At 46.7% G+C, this 17,000-nt stretch overlaps 2 protein-coding genes across 2 annotated transcripts in view; one reads left to right on the top strand and one right to left on the bottom strand.

The window, feature by feature from the left end:
• The window catches only part of TTC4 (tetratricopeptide repeat domain 4), a 25,393-nt gene extending 16,406 nt beyond the window's left edge, over nt 1-8,987 (bottom strand). The window contains exons 1-5 of the mRNA XM_066597571.1: nt 8,880-8,987; nt 6,268-6,390; nt 5,999-6,104; nt 3,615-3,776; nt 2,391-2,468 (exon numbers count right to left, since the gene is read on the bottom strand). Coding sequence (XP_066453668.1) covers nt 2,391-2,468; nt 3,615-3,776; nt 5,999-6,104; nt 6,268-6,372 — 451 coding nt within the window. The 5' untranslated portion in view covers nt 6,373-6,390; nt 8,880-8,987. The remainder of the gene's footprint in view (nt 1-2,390; nt 2,469-3,614; nt 3,777-5,998; nt 6,105-6,267; nt 6,391-8,879) is intronic.
• Nucleotides 8,933-13,908, top strand: PARS2 (prolyl-tRNA synthetase 2, mitochondrial). The gene is made up of 2 exons (XM_066597570.1): nt 8,933-9,095; nt 12,455-13,908. The coding sequence occupies exon 2, from the start codon at nt 12,463-12,465 to the stop codon at nt 13,849-13,851; it is 1,389 nt and encodes a 462-aa protein (XP_066453667.1). The 5' UTR covers nt 8,933-9,095; nt 12,455-12,462; the 3' UTR covers nt 13,852-13,908.
• Nucleotides 13,909-17,000: the final 3,092 nt, after the last annotated feature.

Raw genomic sequence — 17,000 nt, forward strand, 5'->3', positions numbered from 1 at the left:
TCGCTGTCATTCCTGTCAGCACTGAACAGCGCTCGATTCTTCATTTACTGAAAGACAGATGTTCCTTCTCCTCTGCTGCCATGTATTCTCTGTCAATACAGGAAAGAACAGGAGTGCAGTCAGTAAATGAAGAATCGAGCGCTGTCCAGTGCTGTTTCCAGCTCACTTACATAAGTGTGTTGGGTGGCCTCCGGCAGCAGAGCGGGGGAGGAAGCACATTCGGGCATTCACTATCAGCACTGATCAGCGCTGGGCTCTTCATTTACTGACTGCACTCATGTTCTTTCTCCCCTCCTGTATTGACGGAGAATACATGGCAGCAGAGCAGAGGAGAAGGAATATCTGTCTTTCAGTAAATGAAGAATCCAGCGCTGTTCAGTGCTGTCTCCAGCTCACTTACTCACATAAAAGGGTGTCGGGTGGCCTGCGACAGCAGAGCGGGGGAGGAAGCAGTGCAGAAACAGCATGTCGGGTCTGTCTCGACATCGGAGCTATAGAGGAAAATGATTATGTCGGGCCAGCCCCGACATTGGATTGGAAAGGGTTAAGACTCCAGCAAATTTCAATTGATTTTTTTTAATTACATGCTTTTTATTGAAGTTTTCAATTTTTTTTAAAAAACCGAACTCACTCTATCCCCCCCCTTCCAGAACCCCCTCCAACCCTTTCCATGTCCCCCCCGTCTCTCACGACATCCCAGCACAATGTATATTCTCTTTAATTCGAACTTCTCACTCCCGCCTCCAAGATTTCTCCAGAGCAGCACCAGTCCACTGGAACGCACTACCGAAGGCTACCCGAGCATTCCAGGACTCACAGAACTTCAGGTGTGCTCTAAAAACGCACCTCTTCAGGGAGGCATACCGCATTCCCTAAACAAACCTTTCTGTACTCCGTCTGATAACATGCTCCCTGACCTACTGACTGCAATCCCTGCTAGCCATCATAAACTGCCCCTGCAGCCATACTGTTTCTGCCGTCACACGGCTGAATGTCTGACCATTGTCTATGTGTATAACATCCCTCACTCTCCACCCCGCCATACCGTGCACATCTCCAGCCCCTTTACCTTCTGTATCACCCTATTATTTGTAGTATGTAAGCTCGTTGGAGCAGGGCCCTCACCCCTATTGTTTCCATCAGCTGATTACTATGTAACCGTGGTTCTGTAATGTTTGTATTTTTTGTCTTTCTGTATTCCCCCTGTCTATGTAAGCGCTGCGGAATATGTTGGCGCTATATAAATAAAGATTATTATTATATGATGTTTACTAGTAAGTTCAGAAATTATTGAGTGCTCCTTCTCTGCACAACTGTCCTCGATGATCCATTACACGAGTTCCTGATAGTGGCTACGTTGCTCCTCTTCCCCCCCTTCCATAGCCCTCCCTTTTGTTTTTTCAACTCTTGTTGATATATAGTAAAGTTGCCAAATATCTTATATAATAACCAAGAATATAATCACCCCCAACTCAGTTGTGTCCCAAAGTGACATTTTACATCAGTCCACTACTGTCACTACTAGCTTCTGCTACAAGGTTATGTGTCCCCCATTCTCTGTGTTCACTCCTAATTGCGTTTTCTCTTAAGTCCACGTGTCTATATTGCTTCCATCATTAACATTCGATCAGTTCAGAGGTGTCAATTCAAATGTTAACATCCCCATCATCCAAATCTTGTCATACTGGTGCTCCGTGTAACGTTTAATATATACCCCCCCCCCCCCTTTCCCAGGACAGGAACCAGGAAGGCTGCTTCATTCAGTCAATGCTGGGCTATCAGTTTCCTTCTGACATAAAGTAATCTTGCCACTGATATTTTTTCACATCTAGTTGTTGGTAAATCATACCCAAGTACACAGACCGAGGGGTATGATCTAGAGTAACCTTATACACATCTATTATAGAACGGACTTCTACCCAGCATCTATTCAGCTTTGGGCATCTCCATACCATCTGTATTAGCCCTGTTGATTGAATCTTACATCGCACACAGAAGGGATTGTCTCTCACTCCGATATTATAAAGACAAGCCAGCATGCGGTATACTCTATGCAACATGTAAAACTACGACAATCTATGTGCCTCACTTGGTGACAATGAGTGCCATTTTTAGGATCTCTTGGCATTGCGATTTTTCCATAGGACCTATGTCTCCTTCCCATTTGTTTTTTATTGTAACTAGATGTCGAGAATTGAGATGACCCTGCAGGTGATTGTATAGCATTGTTAAATTTCAATCGATCAATCCTAATCTACCACCTAATAATTACCAAAAATTAAGAAACATGAACATTCTACACAAACATAACTGAAAATGAGGATTACGATGACGGTTAGTCTGATCTGCATCCATCAAGGCTACTTTTCAGCATAAATAATGCACATTACCTCGAATCACTGCCTTTAAGTGGTCTGGCTTCTGCTTTCTTGCAGCAATTGAATCATTAAGAGATGAACGATAGTTGCCTGGAGGAATAGAATAGTTTAGTTTATGGAAAACAAATTTTAAAAAAATGGTGTCCTAACCTAAAACTACCACAAGATGGCAGGCCAACCCAATTACTGAAGGGCCTTTCCATAAAATAACTTTTATAACATAACCAATCTATATGCATGATCAGCAAGGTCTATCTGCTGGATCCTCCACCAACTCGATCAATCAGGTTCTGATGCCGTTCAAGTCTATAGGAGATACTGACATATCTAGGTGAGAACGTGCAACTACTTCTCTATCGGACATAGACACCACCGCTCTGTGGGATCCTCTGCCAACCTACTAGACATTTCAGTAGTTAAGACATGACAATCCTTAATGGGTAAAATCCGTATAAAATAATTTTTTTAAAACCCGATTAATACTGCATTAGGCATTTTGTGCCCGGTGTTGAGTCTTTTTCTCGTATACGTTGGGAAGACTTATACTTATGACGCAAGGCTACAATCAAAGTCACTGTGCAGGTACACATCACCCATTGACTCGCATTGTAAAAGAGAACCATATGATGGTGTGTACTATTATTGCAGTGGCCCACTGCTGCACTTTTCTATACAGTGAAGGAAAAGGTATGCCCAAACCTACCACGCCAACCGAGGGCAACACTCCGTTAATTGAATAGAGCCCTATGGATATTTTTGACATTTAGGTCGGAACCTTTACACCAAATGCAAGACTCAAAGGCTAAACCGGATACAGCTGGTGCCGAGAAACTCCACTATCCCTGCAGCGGCTGACAGCCGCGGCAGACGTTCCCTGCACCCCTGAAGTGATGCATGGCTGTTTTCACATGAAAATGCCTCACATCCTCGGGGCTTTCACATGGATGGCAAGAACAACATGGGGGCGGGATTCACGGCCCTTATTAGCGCTCGCCTGTGTGAAGTTGCCTTACTCAACTCTTTAGCTTAGGATAGAGTTTCCGCTTATCTGAGGGAAGAGAAGATGAAGGAAGCTTGATACAACCCATTAACTACACCTTTCTTGGCTTCGGTAGAGAACCCCCTTAAATACTACTACTTTTGAAATGACCATTTTCATTGTAATCATCGGGTTGGAATAAATTCATATTTGCGAGAAAGATGAATTTTCCATGATTTGTAGTAACGTGCGCCCACCTAAATGGAACTGGGCCGCCGCCCTGTTGGTGTACAGCACCGCGTTCAGCTCTACATCTTTGCAGTTTTTCTTGATGCCCTCTGTATAAGCAGTGATGGCTTTCTTGTAATTCTTCTCTTTAAAGTAGTCATTCCCCTCTTCTTTACAGGATTGGGCTTGTTCTGTAAGCAGACCATAAGCAACAATTACATAGTGTCACGTGACTGGTACATTGCAACTGAGGAGCATCAATCCTCATCTCATTAGTTATAATCAATGCTAAGGGCTTTTTCCCCATGACTTTAAATTGTTTCACAACCCTTCTGTCCTTCCTGCTTGCTGCTGACCAGACATGTGACTGCTGCAGCCAATCACTAACCACAGCAGTGTCCTTCAATAGCCAATGATTGGCTGCAGCAGTCACATGTCCCGGTCAGCAGCAACCAGGAAGGACAGAGGGGCTGTGAAGCAATTTTAAGTCATGGGAAAATAGAACGACGCTTTGTTCTAGAGATCAGAGCAATCAGACTTTTAAGAGTTATTCCATGGATTAGTGAAAGGAATTCATTTTGGTGCAATGCCTTTAAAGGGAGTTTGTCAGTTTCTATGAGCCCCATAAGCTAAACGCACGGGCTCATAGGAGCAGGCACACCGAGTCTGGGTATATATTATACACTCGTTGTAAAAAAAAAAAAAATCCCTCCCCTATAAGAAGTTGTCAAAATTGAATGAAACTTTCTCTGTGATTGTAACATTGATATAAGTGATTACAATATCAGAGCAAAAGACTAATTAATTGCGTAGAATTGATCCCTTGAAGGGACGACCTAGTACCCTGTTGTACCGCTTCCAGCTGGGATATGAATGTGATACTGGCGGGTATGGAGGCACACAGGTTCTGTATGGTATCCTGCGACACATCACTGCACATTTGCTGTAACTGAGCCTCCAAACCGTGCAAACTCATAGGCTGTCGAAGTTGTCCCAGATGGTCCCATACATGTTCTATTGGCGATAAATCTGGCGACCGAGCAGCCACTGAAGTGTGACAATGTTGTGGGGGCTCCTTTGACTCCCTTGTGTGTGCGGCCGAGCATTATCCTGCTGGAAGCCACCATGAGAGGAACACATGTGGCTGTAGGAAGTCCTGAACGTATCGCTGAGCTGTCATTGTCCCTCGTACCACTTAACAACTGTTGTATACGATGGCCCCCCAGGCCACCATACCAGCAGAGGACAGTGTGCTGTTCCACAGCAAAGGCAGAGTTGAGGGGCTCACCTCGAGGTCTCCTGACACAAACATAGTGTCAGTGTACAAACTAAACCTGAATTTGTCACTAAATACAACCTGGTTTACTTTGCAGCATCCAGTTTCGTTGTTCATGACACCACTACAAACTGAGGTAACAGTGGGTGGGTATCAAAGGCTGTACACGTAATGGGCCCTGTAAGATCAAATATTCTTCAGCCAAGTGCCTGGAAATGGTTCTGTTAGATACAGACCAACAACGATGGTGCCACCTGTCTCTGGATGGCAAACAACCGAACAATTAGAACTGCTCCTCCTTGTTGGACAACCAGACGATCTTCTTTACTGGTGGTCTGTCGGGGGGTCCTGATCCCGGTTTACTTGTGTGCCCTCATGCATCCACTGGTCCCAAAACCTCCTAACAGTCTGGTCAGAACGGCCCGGTGGGGGACAATTCATCAATAAGACCATCCATCTTCTTGCATCCCAATAATGCGCCCCTCTCAGACTCTGGGTAACGGGTGAAATCTCTTCTCTGCGTCGTAGAGGCGTCTAGTGGCCAACAAGCTCTAAAAAAGCGGAAGAAGAGGACACTACACACAAGAGGCCCCCCGAGAGCCTCTTATAGACCATGGGGGGGGGGACCACTCTCAGAACCCCAGGTGACAAGACCATTCATCTAATCACCACAACTTTAATAATCTGTATATTTGCCTGAGCTGTAACTGCATGCAGAGTTTTAATGCAAACCGACAACTTCGCCTTGGGGCTTAATTTTTTATTTTTTTTTTACAATAAGTGAACCCTCCCTCCTCAGTGTTCCCCCATTGTATGCTGTCAAAGCCGCAGCTGTATGCACCGGGGGTGGGGGGCTACATACGCACGTGCACAACATGAGAGCACCAGTCCACTTATTCTACATGCACAACTAGTCCGACGAGTGCATACAACTGCAGCTTTAGGGCGCACAGAGGGGTAACAGTGAGGAAGGAAGGTATAATACATCCCCAGACTCAGCAGGTCTGCTCTTATGAACCCGTGAGTTTAGCTTCTGGGTCTCATAGGAGCTGACAAATTGGTGGGGAGATAAAACACAAAGCATACAGATATTTTAGGATGATGAAGCTTTTATTTACAGGTCATTGACTAAAATACCTTCCACATCAAACAGCATAGACTGGAGGCAGGCCAGCTCCGGGTTTTTCTCTGGGTCAATTTCATCTGGAACTTCCTTCATAAACATAGGGATCTTCTCAAACTCCTGCAGTGTAATAGAAAGCGTTACGTCATCGTACATCACACCGGGTCATAAAACACAGCTTATGGTCAGAAGACAGCACAACAAAGGTATTCTCGAGGAACAAGTACTACAGTGATCCGATTGGTTGTCAATCAGACAAACTACCTACAAGGCAGAGTCTCACCTCCTCCCAGGTCTCCTCATTAAATGCTTTCTCGTACTTCTGTGTTCGGAACTTCTCCATAAACTGATCCATGGTTTCATCTTCCTCCGGCGGCTTTGGATCCATGACAGCAGCGGCTCTGATCTGAAACACAACCACCATTCATGAGATCCAATAGTTTATTTATTTTGGTTGCTAGGGACAACAACGATCTGAGAGGTTCTTACGTACAACTTACTATTTAACGGCATATTCGGTGGCGCATTGCCAGGATGGGCAAAACTTTAAACACAGGCCATGCCATAAATGTTTGCCAAGTGCAAGACTCACCCCTGAGACTCGCAACTATCTCTAGGATGGTGAAAGGGCTGCTGAATTCAAGCTGGAATGGTAACCGCGCACATCTGTGGTTTGTTCCGTTCACGTCTGGAGACAGCCGAGCTCGCTTGCTCAGAAGTTTCCATAACTCCAGTCAAAGTGAATAGATAAGCTGTGGCCTCATCTCCACTCCGTTGCAGTAGCCTGATTTGGTACGGCAGACATAACTCTTATTGAATTCCAAGGGAGCTGTGCCTGCAGTACCAACCTGAGCCACTACAACATGGACAGCACTATCTATTTCCAGCTCTGTCTGCACTGGAAGCAGACCAATCAACTGATTGGTGGGAGGTCCATCGCGGGATCCCTGGCAATCAACTATTGATGACTTATTTTGATAGATCATCAATAGTAAAAGTCCTGGACAACCCCTTTAAACGGGACCTGTCGCGGGCTAGGAGCGCTATAAACTCAGACCAGAGATACTTTTTATACTTACTGGTCTTCCTGGTCCCTCGCTGTCAGCCCTGAAACCAGTGCTCGGTCTGTGCATCATCTCTGCAGTCAGCGTGTGCGCACATACACAGAGAACAGTGGGTGCGCACTGACCGCAGATAGAAGACGGATTCACGGGGGCAGGGCTGACAGTCAGAGATCGGGGATCCTATGGGAAAAAATCCCGGATCCTATAAGATTAGTTTATGGTACTCAAGCAATGTGATAGGCTCCCTTTAAAGGGATTCTGTCATCAGGTTCATACTGCCTGAACTGGGACAGGGATGCCTGTTGCCCCTGTGCTTTACACTGAAGCACTGCAACGTTTCAGAATAAACTGTGAGCTGGGTTTACACGGGTCGGATTCTCACGGATTGGCTGCACCGAAAATACGCAAGAATTCAGCTGGAGAACCGCAGCTGCGGGTTTTGGAGCGGCTTCATTGTCTGCATTTCCGCTGCGGCCATCTCTTCCCATAGACAGGAGAAAGGCTGCTGTGGAAAAAAAATGCACATGCCGCGTCTTTAACGTCCGCGCCGCATGGCCGTTTACGCACTGTTTTTCCGCAATGGATTGGCCGCAGCGTGTGGATGAGATTTTTGCAAACTCTCGTCCTCTTTGTTGGCTAATCCCGGGATTAGGAGCCGTGCGGACAATCTGCAGCAAATCCGCCCTGAGTGAACCCAGCCTTAAAGTTTGACTCAGAGTTGAACCCTGAGTCCCGGGGGCCGGCCGTGCAGACTTCTCCCCGCCCGCTGCACGCAGACTTCTCCCCGCCCGCTGCATGCAGACTTACAGATCTCTTCGCTTTTCTATAGGAGAGAGCTGTCACGTTGCATGCAGCGGGCGGGGAGAAGTCTGCACGGCCCGCCCCCGGGACTCACGGCTCAACTCCGAGTCACACTTCAAAGTGAATTTCTTCTGAAGTGTTGCAGTGCTTCAGTGTAAAGCACAGGGGCGAGAGGCATCCCAGTCCCGGTTGTGTGAACCTGCTGACAGAATCCCTTCAACCCTAGAAATAGGCGCTGGGGTAAGAGAAGCCGAGACCGTTTACTGACGGTTATGACAAGGGGGAGAAGTTGTCAGACAAACTATATAAAAGGAACCCGATAAGATGACACAATCCCGGACCGCCGTCCCGGTCAGTCAGCGGGCCGCCGCAGCTCAGTCCTCATAATGAGGATTCCCCCCCCCAAAAAAAGGATTTCTGCCGCGATTTTATATCAGAAAAATCTATAACGGATTCCGAGTGAACAAACCGCGAGGCGCGCTACTCCGGCGGATCTACACGTGGAGAAACGAACCCACTGCTATCAACGGGCTCCTTCACAGGAGCGCATTATTTACATGTGTGAAAAAATACGCGGCGCGACCTCTGTGGTGCGTATTAAGCATCGCCGTATCCACTGAAGAGCGCGTGCTGGCGCAAAAACGGAGCGAATACGACGGAAACCGGAGTATTCATGCAGCAGACACGCCGGCCCTACAGCGGATTTTTCTGCGTGCGCAAACATGCAGCGTATTTACACGAACAAAAAGCGGCAGCAGCGGACGGAATACGCGCGTGTAAGCGATTGTCGGTCAAAAAACATGCAGCGTAATTATGCGGCCGCGGCGGCTTACACCCGAGTGATCGCGCCTTTAAGAGTTCGTCTACACGAAGGCGTAGTGGCGCACGAGGCAAAATCCGCGTGCGTCAAGCCAATCTCACAACGCTTTTTACAGCATGTACCGCACTAAACACAAGTCTCAAAAAGCGGCCACACCAGAGGCAGGGCATGCTGGTACTTGTAGTTCCCCAACAAGTGAAAGCCAGTTACCTTCCTATCAGCTGGTCGGCGCTCCTTGCAGTCCGGCTCCGGTCCTCCAGCACGCAGCAGCGGCACGCCCGTCTAGCACACACTTCCGGTTTACTCTCTGGTTCCGGGAGTCTAGCGGTGCGCCGCTCTCACCGGTCCCCCATGTTCTTCTTTTCTGCCACTTCCGGATTTCTTTCCCCCTGGAATCCGCCGTTGACTAGCCCAGTACAGTGCCGGGTGAGTGTGCAGGATGTGGGGGCGGCTGGCAGGGATGTGGGGGGCATTCCAAGTACAACCAGACATCTCTGCTTACTAGACTCATTCGCTCTCTTTAATGCCCCCCCTGGACTGCTGGGGGCGCTGTGTTACATGATCCCCTCCTGTCTGCTGAAGGGGTGACAGACAGAAGGCCATATACACGCTTTGTAAACACAATCCGGCCCCTAGAAGTTGTCAATTTTCTGTAAAACTCGGCATGCAGTTCCATCTCAGTAGATACGTAAATGATGAGAGTTGTGGTGATTAGATGAACGGTCTTGTCACCTGAGGCCCTAAAACTGGTTCCCCCCTGGCCTATAAGAGGTTCTCGGAGGCTCCTTGTGTGTAGTGACCTCTTCTTCGGCTTGTGTAGAGCTTGTTGGCCACTAGACGCAGAGAAGAGATTTCACCCGTTACCAGAGTCTGAGAGGGGGCGCATTATTGGGATGTGAGAAGCTGGACGGTCGTATTAACGAATTGTCCCCCACCTGAGCTGTTCTGACCAGACTGTTAGGAGGTGTTGGGACCAGTGGATGCGTGAGGGCACACAAGGTGACCGGGCTCAGGACGCCCCCTACAGACCACCGGTAGAGAGTAGCGTCTAACAAGCAGCCCCAACTGTTTCATTGTCCACCATCCAGATACAGGGGGCGCCATCGTTACACCCCTGTGTCTGTCAGAACTATTTCCAGGCACTTGGCTGAAGGATATTTGGTCTCATGGCATCCATTACCTGTACTGCCTATGACTCCCACCATAGCTTCCATTTGCAGTGGTGTCATGGACGGTGAAACTGGACGCTACAGAGTGGCACCAGGTCGTCTTCAGGTTTAGTTTAGGCACTGTTGACAGCTGTGTTCGTGTCTGGAGACCTAGATGTGAGCGTCTCTATCCTGCCTTTGCTGTGGAGCGGTGCACTGCCCCCTGCTGGTGTGATGGTCTGGGGGGTCATTGTATATGACAGTCGGTCACCCCTAGTAGTGGTACGAGGGGCAATGAGCTCAGCGATATGTTCAGGACATCCTGCAGCCTGTTCCTCTCATGGCGGCTTCCAAGAGGCAGCAGGATAATGCTCGGCCGCACACACAAGGGGGTCACAAGAATGTCCCAACAACATTGTCACTCTTCCATGGCTGCCCGGTCGCCAGATTTATACCCAATAGAACATGTATGGGACCATCTGGGACTTCAACAGTCTACAAGTTTGCACAATCTGGAGGCTCAATTACAACAAATGTGGCCTGATGTCGCAAGATACCATACGGAACCTGGATGCCTCCGTGCCCGCCTGTATCATCTGCGTTTTTTACAATGATACACTCTGGGGGTATTCATCTCACATTGTGGCTTTTGGGATGGGTTTTCACTCATTGCATCGCATGAATTGTGCAGTGAAAATCCCCTCCTTTTCCACAAGAGCGAGCGAGCATGCTGTGGATCTGGATGTCTGTGTTCTGCTGCGAGTCAATGAGGTCCCCCGGCAGTCTGAGATTCCTGCCGGCTCATATAGTGGAAGATAGATTTCCACTTTCACTTGTTAGTACATATCGCTCATTGAGCGCTGTGTACTAAAGAAAGTAGGAGGCAGAAAGGGTTAAAACCCACTTCCTCCTCCTCCGGGTTATCAGCTGTAACTTACAGCTGACAACCCGTCCTGCTTCTGATTGATTGTAGGAGCAGGGGCTTTAATCCCTGCCGTAATTTTACATACGGCTGGGCTTTAAGCCCAGGACCAAGCGCTGTAAATTTACAGTCCTTGGTCCTTAATGGGTTTAAAAAAAAAGAAGTAGCCAGTGCAGGACAGCGTGCGTAAAATACGCTGTTCATGCGCGGGTAAAAACGCGACAATACGCAGGGATGCGCAATTCCCTGCACCGATAAAACACTGTGATTTTTATGCAGCGTATTACCGTACTTTCTTGTGAGCCCGGCCTTATTCAGTAAGGCTAAATCTTTCCTCATGTCCAGGACCTCATCAGGAGTATTAATCCTACTGTACACCTTCGTGTCATCAGCACACAGACTGACCTTACCAATGTATTAAAAAGGATAGGACCAGGACAGACCCTTGTGGTCACCACTAGAATTTTGTCTCTGTTCAGAATACACTTGGTTAACGACAACCCTTTGATATCTTGTAACCGACTGTGAATCCACCGGACTATCAAAGGATTAAGTCCAATTTTCATTAACTGATCTATAAGCTCGTTATGTGGAGTAGTATCAGAGCAATTACTGTAATCTAGATAGGCGATATCCACGGCATCGGCTTCATCCACCACTTGTGTGACATCGTCAAAGAAATCAATGAGATTAGTTTGACCTGATCGGCCCCCGGTAAAGCGGCACTGTTTGGGATCCAACAAGATCTATCTGGCCTGTAGTTCCCGGCTTCTTCTCTACTATCCTCCTTGGGGATCCATCACAATGTAGTTTGATCAAATTACATACTAAGAACCTTGCATTATTTAATGTGGTTAGATTATAGGTATATATACCTCTGATAGTAAATTTATTTTGCGTGCTGTTGCCAATTTTGGTTTCTGCTTCTACTGGGGATCCATCACAGACTGTCTAATCCAAAAGCAATCGTCCTTATAATGAGTCTTATGTGGCTGCCAAATCTAAATGCCCAAGTTCTTCCTATATACATAGTTGGATTTTCCATCTGAGGGACAAATTGAACAAGTGCTTAAAGGGGTTGTACCCAAATTACAAGTTCCACAGGATAGGCAATAACTTGCTGATAAGTGGGGTTCTCATTGCTGAGACCCCCACGAAACTTGAACGGGGGTTCTGTATCTCTGTTTCTTCACTCCCCCTACACTGACGTCCCAATTAATGGAACGCTGGCCAGGTATATGCAGCCGCCACTCCTTTCAGTGGAGCTGGCGGAAAAACCCAAACGTTTGCCACTTGACTATCTCTGGCAGTCCCACTAAAAATGAATGGAGCAGCAGCACACCTGCGCGATCGGTGTGGATTTAGTCCGCTTCCCTATGCAGGGGGTGCAGAATGCCTACATTTAGAAGGAACAGGTACATGGGGCAGCCATTCCTGGAATCGGTGGTGATCTCATTGGTGGGACCCCAATCGATCAGCAAGTTATCCCCTATCCATAGGATAGGGGATGACTTATGATTCTGGTACAACCCATTTAAGTGCTTGTGGGGCTCTTAGGTGAGTCTACCCATTGAACAACCAGTGAACAATGTTTTGGGGCTGTGGTCCAGTACCAAGTCCATGGACAGCAGTGAAGCTAATTGGGGGAGCTCTTTTTTCTTCTTATTTAGTCTTATACATGATTTTTATTATATTATAACTTTTTTTTTTAACAGAGCGTGTGATGAGGACGCTCCTGAGGTCATCGCTACGCCATCTAGCAGCCAGAAGAGCGCACTACAGCGATGCATCCAAAGTTAAACGCCATTTGCTGTCTAGGATTTACCAACCTGGAAACCGGTGGATGGAAAACTCACCTGAAATTCAAGCCAAATCGAATGAGCCCTCCAGCAAGAGTCAGAGACTGTTGTATAAAGCAGGTTTAATCCGACCCGCCAGTCCAGGATGCTTCCACTATCTTCCCCATACTGTGCGCTCCATGGAGAAACTCATTCTAGTAATAGACCGGGCAATGCAGGAGGTTGGAGGGCAGAAGATTGACATGCCAACTCTTTGCTCAGCAGCGTTGTGGAGGCAAAGTGGGCGCTGGGACCTAGTAGGAACAGAGCTGCTCTGTTTGACGGACAGGCACAATCGGGAATACTGCTTGGGGCCCACGCATGAAGAGGCTGTTACCGATTTGGTTGGCACTGAAGGCGGCATCAGCTACAAGCAGCTTCCTTTACTGCTGTACCAGATCACACGGAAATTCAGAGATGAAAAGAGGCCTTGCTTTGGTTTGCTGCGTGGCAGAGAGTTTTACATGAAAGACATGTACACTTTCGATATAAATGAGGAAGCCGCCTATCAAACGTACAACAATGTGTGTGATGCCTACTCCAACATATTCAGCACCCTTGACCTAAAGCATGTCAAAGTCCAAGCCGATACGGGTAATATAGGGGGGAAAATGTCCCATGAGTTTCACCTACCTGCCAGTATTGGTGAGGACAGACTGTTGGTGTGTGGCACTTGTGATTTTGCTGCCAACGTAGAGACTTTGCACCCGGATGAGGAGAATTGTCCGAGCTGTAGAGGGCAGCTGACAGAAAGCAAGGGCATCGAGATTGGGCACACATTCTACCTTGGAACCAAGTACTCCCATATTTTCAATGCCGTATGTATTGATGCTGAGAACAAACCTGTTGTGGCAGAAATGGGTTGCTATGGCATTGGCGTTTCAAGGCTATTGGCAGCATCTTTAGAAGTTCTCTCAACTGAGGAAGATCTTCATTGGCCAAATCTGATTGCCCCATACCAGATTTGTCTCATTCCCCCTAAAAAGGGCAGCAAAGAAATGGCTGCATCGTTCGTCGCAGAAGAACTATATGACGATATATGCACAATTCCATGCATGAGAAATGAGGCCGTTTTAGATGATAGAGTTCACTTAACTATTGGGAAAAGGGTCATGGAAGCCCACCTGTTGGGTTATCCTTATGTGATTGTCATAGGTAAAAAAGCTTTAGAGAGTCCCCCAATGTTTGAAGTACAGAATCACAGGACGGGTGAAGTGCAGTTTCTTTCGAAAGAAGGAGTGTTAAGCTTTATACAAGACGTTCCAGTGATCTAGAGTATATTTTGTAATAAAATGTGTAAAATAAGTATATAATAAAGTTACTTTTTGTTAGATGGTCTCCTGGCTACATACGTTATCAGCTGTAGTCTGTGGGAGAACCCAGCAGTAAGTGTTCTATATGACTACAGTGCCTCCGCAGGCGCATTGGAGCATTACACAGTTTCCATTTCAAACAGGAGACATAATGCCTCGGTAGCACCACCTATTAGAAGGCAGCTTTCTTACAAGTTAAGGTTTGACCTTTTAAAAAGTCTTGTAACATGGCTGGGAATATAAGCCAAAGAAAGAATAATAACAGAGTACAGACAGACTGTTTTGGGGGTTTTGCCCCTCATCAGTACATAGTAAGTTTATAACAAGCGGACCTACTGTACTTTGATGAGGGGTAAAATCTGAGAACAGATATTTTTGGGTTTTGGAGAAGACTCTGGTTTTGGTTTATATTCCCAGTCATGTTATGAGGCCTGTTAAAAGCTCACACATTGACTTTGCAGGAAACCACCTAATAGGTGGCGCTGTAGAGGCATTGTACCATCTCCTATTTGCATACCAAATTTTCCCAGAGGAGCATGCATGGCTTTTTAAGTCTCCTTACACCAGCTTGGTGCTCTCCACAAGGAGGAACTATATCCCTCCCTATAGTTTCCATTGAAATGCATGGATGTGTTAGATCCTCCATAGGGAAAGACTATTTTTGTATCCACCCTCTGAGCTAACAGATGAGGATTTTGAAGATGGGATCTCCCTTCTATTAATTCAGAAGCCTTTAATGAAGTATTTGTAAATGGATTACATTTTTTGAATTTGACCTGTTTCATGCTCTTAAAGGGAACCTTTCGTTGAGTCTACTGAATCTGCCCACAAAAGGGACAGCTGAACCGTACCCGCATCGATCCTGGAGCTCCTGGCACTTGTGCAAGGGTTTGATCACCATGCTTACGACATCTCACGTCACAGTAGTAAAGAGGGGCGGTGTTAGGAGAAGTACGCAGCCTACAGAAATGGTCTTGCCATCCCACCAGAGGTGGTCCGGACCGCCTGTCGGACCTCTCGATGGTAATTTGTAGGAAATGTAAATACATTTGTTTTTAAGGTTGGCTTAGCCTAGGAAAAATAACTTTAGAAATGTGAATTACAGCGTTGTTTTATCAGTATAGGGGGGTTAGTAGCTCCAGGACTGATGATGGGTTCCCTTTAAAGTAATACAAAGAATTATTATCCATATAAAACAGGTATTTTATATTCTCTATATTTTTTTAATCTAACAAAACTACTTGTGATGCCTCAAAGAGCTGAAAAATGCTGCAAAAACAAGACTATGTGAGCTTGGTTTTAAAGAGGTATTACAGGGAAATAATCAATAGTTGATTGGCTGGGGGCTGCCGCACAAATCGGCGCCGCTGCACACAGGTATAGTGGAAGCTGCACCTGCAGTTACAAGCGGCATCCACTACATGGGCCGGAGCCGGAGTTTCCGCTACGTACCCCTGTGTGTAGTGGCACTGACAGTTGAAAAGATGAAATCTGTCATCAGCAAATCATCTATGTCTAAATGCACTTGAAAAGCTAGTTGGATGGCTCTTTACTAGAGATGAGCGAGTATACTTGCTAAGGCACATTACTCGAGCGAGTAGTGCCTTAGCCGAGTATCTCCCCGCTCGTCTCTAAAGATTGGGGGAGAGTGGGGAGGAACGGAGGAGAGATCTCTCTCCCTCTCTTCCCCCTGCAACTCACCTGTCACCTGCGCCGGCCCCCGAATCTTTAGAGACGAGCGGGGAGATACTCGGCTAAGGCACTACTCGCTCGAGTAATGTGCCTTAGCAAGTATACTCGCTAATCTCTACTCTTTACTCATAATTCTCTAATTATCTTCTAGATAGCCGATTGATTCCGTGGTTGTGGAGTATGTCCAAATTGGACACCCCCTTTAATATTTGCTGTGAATTATTTGTAAATGCTGTCGTGGAAATTTCCAGAACGTAAGAGACATGCAAAGTGATATGTTTGGCAGAGCTATGTACAGCCGTTTGGCCAGATGTGTAATGCATCTCTGTACAGGAGAGGTGCTGGTCCTCTGGAGCTCCTGCGGTGGGTAGGGTGGTGGGTTATCTTACCGTCTGGCAGGTTTGTTTGCAAAAACAGAATGATAAGGTCTAAATAAGTGAGGTGACAGAGTAGATGGTTGCAGAGTAGAGATGAGCGAGCGTACTCGTTTAGGGCGTTTTTGCACTCGATCACCGCTTTTTCCGAGTAACTGACTACTTGGGCGAAAAGTTTCGGGGGCGCCGGGGGTGAGCGGGGGGTTGCAGAGAGGAGTGGGGGGGGGGAGCTCCTCCCTGTTCCGCACTGCTACCCCCCCCCCCTCGCTCCACCACGCCGCCCCCCGAATCTTTTCGTCCGAGTAGTCAGTTACTCGGAATAAGCGGTGCTCGAGTGCAAAAACGCCCTAAACGAGTACGCTCGCTCATCTCTATTGCAGAGTAAAACTATGGATTCACTTTTTTGGTCTGTTTTTTTTTTTAGAATTTTGCTTTGGTCAAGGGCAACACAAAAATTTAGGGCAAAAAAGGCTGAAATTGGATATTCTGATAAGGCTTCCAGAAACTGATAAGGATCCTTATCACAGGTTCATTGTCCGTCTTTAATAGCCCACTCTGATATCGCAAGATAAATGATCTAGGAGACGGTGAACTTATGAAATACAGCAAGTCTCCTAGGTCAAAGACCACTTGTTTGCGCTATCGACTCATCACCGTAACCCCAGTGCCCCTCGTAATGTCCAATGCACCAAAATGATTCTACAGGTCTAATAACACTAGAACCCCCGTGGGAGTCCTTTACATTACTGTTCAAATAATAGCAGTGAGTTTGGAAGAGCAAATAAAGCGCAAATCATTAGAATACCTTTATTTCCATAAATGCAAATGCCCCGGAGATGCTACACATTCAGCTCCAAACCAAAACCACCACAACATGTATCCAGTTAATGCTTTATAGGAAGCGAAGAAAAAGGAATTTTTGGTTGTTCAAAAACAACAGTGTCAGAATCTTTCTATAAAAACTCATAAAATATGTCAGATTTCACTTTGCCTTGAATTACTGGACTGATATTTATCGGCACAACTATTGTTTTTGAGAACCTT

Source organism: Eleutherodactylus coqui, chromosome 3 (genome assembly GCF_035609145.1).
Source record: "Eleutherodactylus coqui strain aEleCoq1 chromosome 3, aEleCoq1.hap1, whole genome shotgun sequence".
In the NCBI taxonomy this organism is placed as follows: domain Eukaryota; kingdom Metazoa; phylum Chordata; class Amphibia; order Anura; family Eleutherodactylidae; genus Eleutherodactylus; species Eleutherodactylus coqui.

Coding starts and splice junctions, on each gene's coding strand:
- PARS2 (XM_066597570.1), top strand. CDS start 12,463: ATGAGGACGCTCCTGAGGTCATCGCTACGCCATCTAGCAGCCAGAAGA.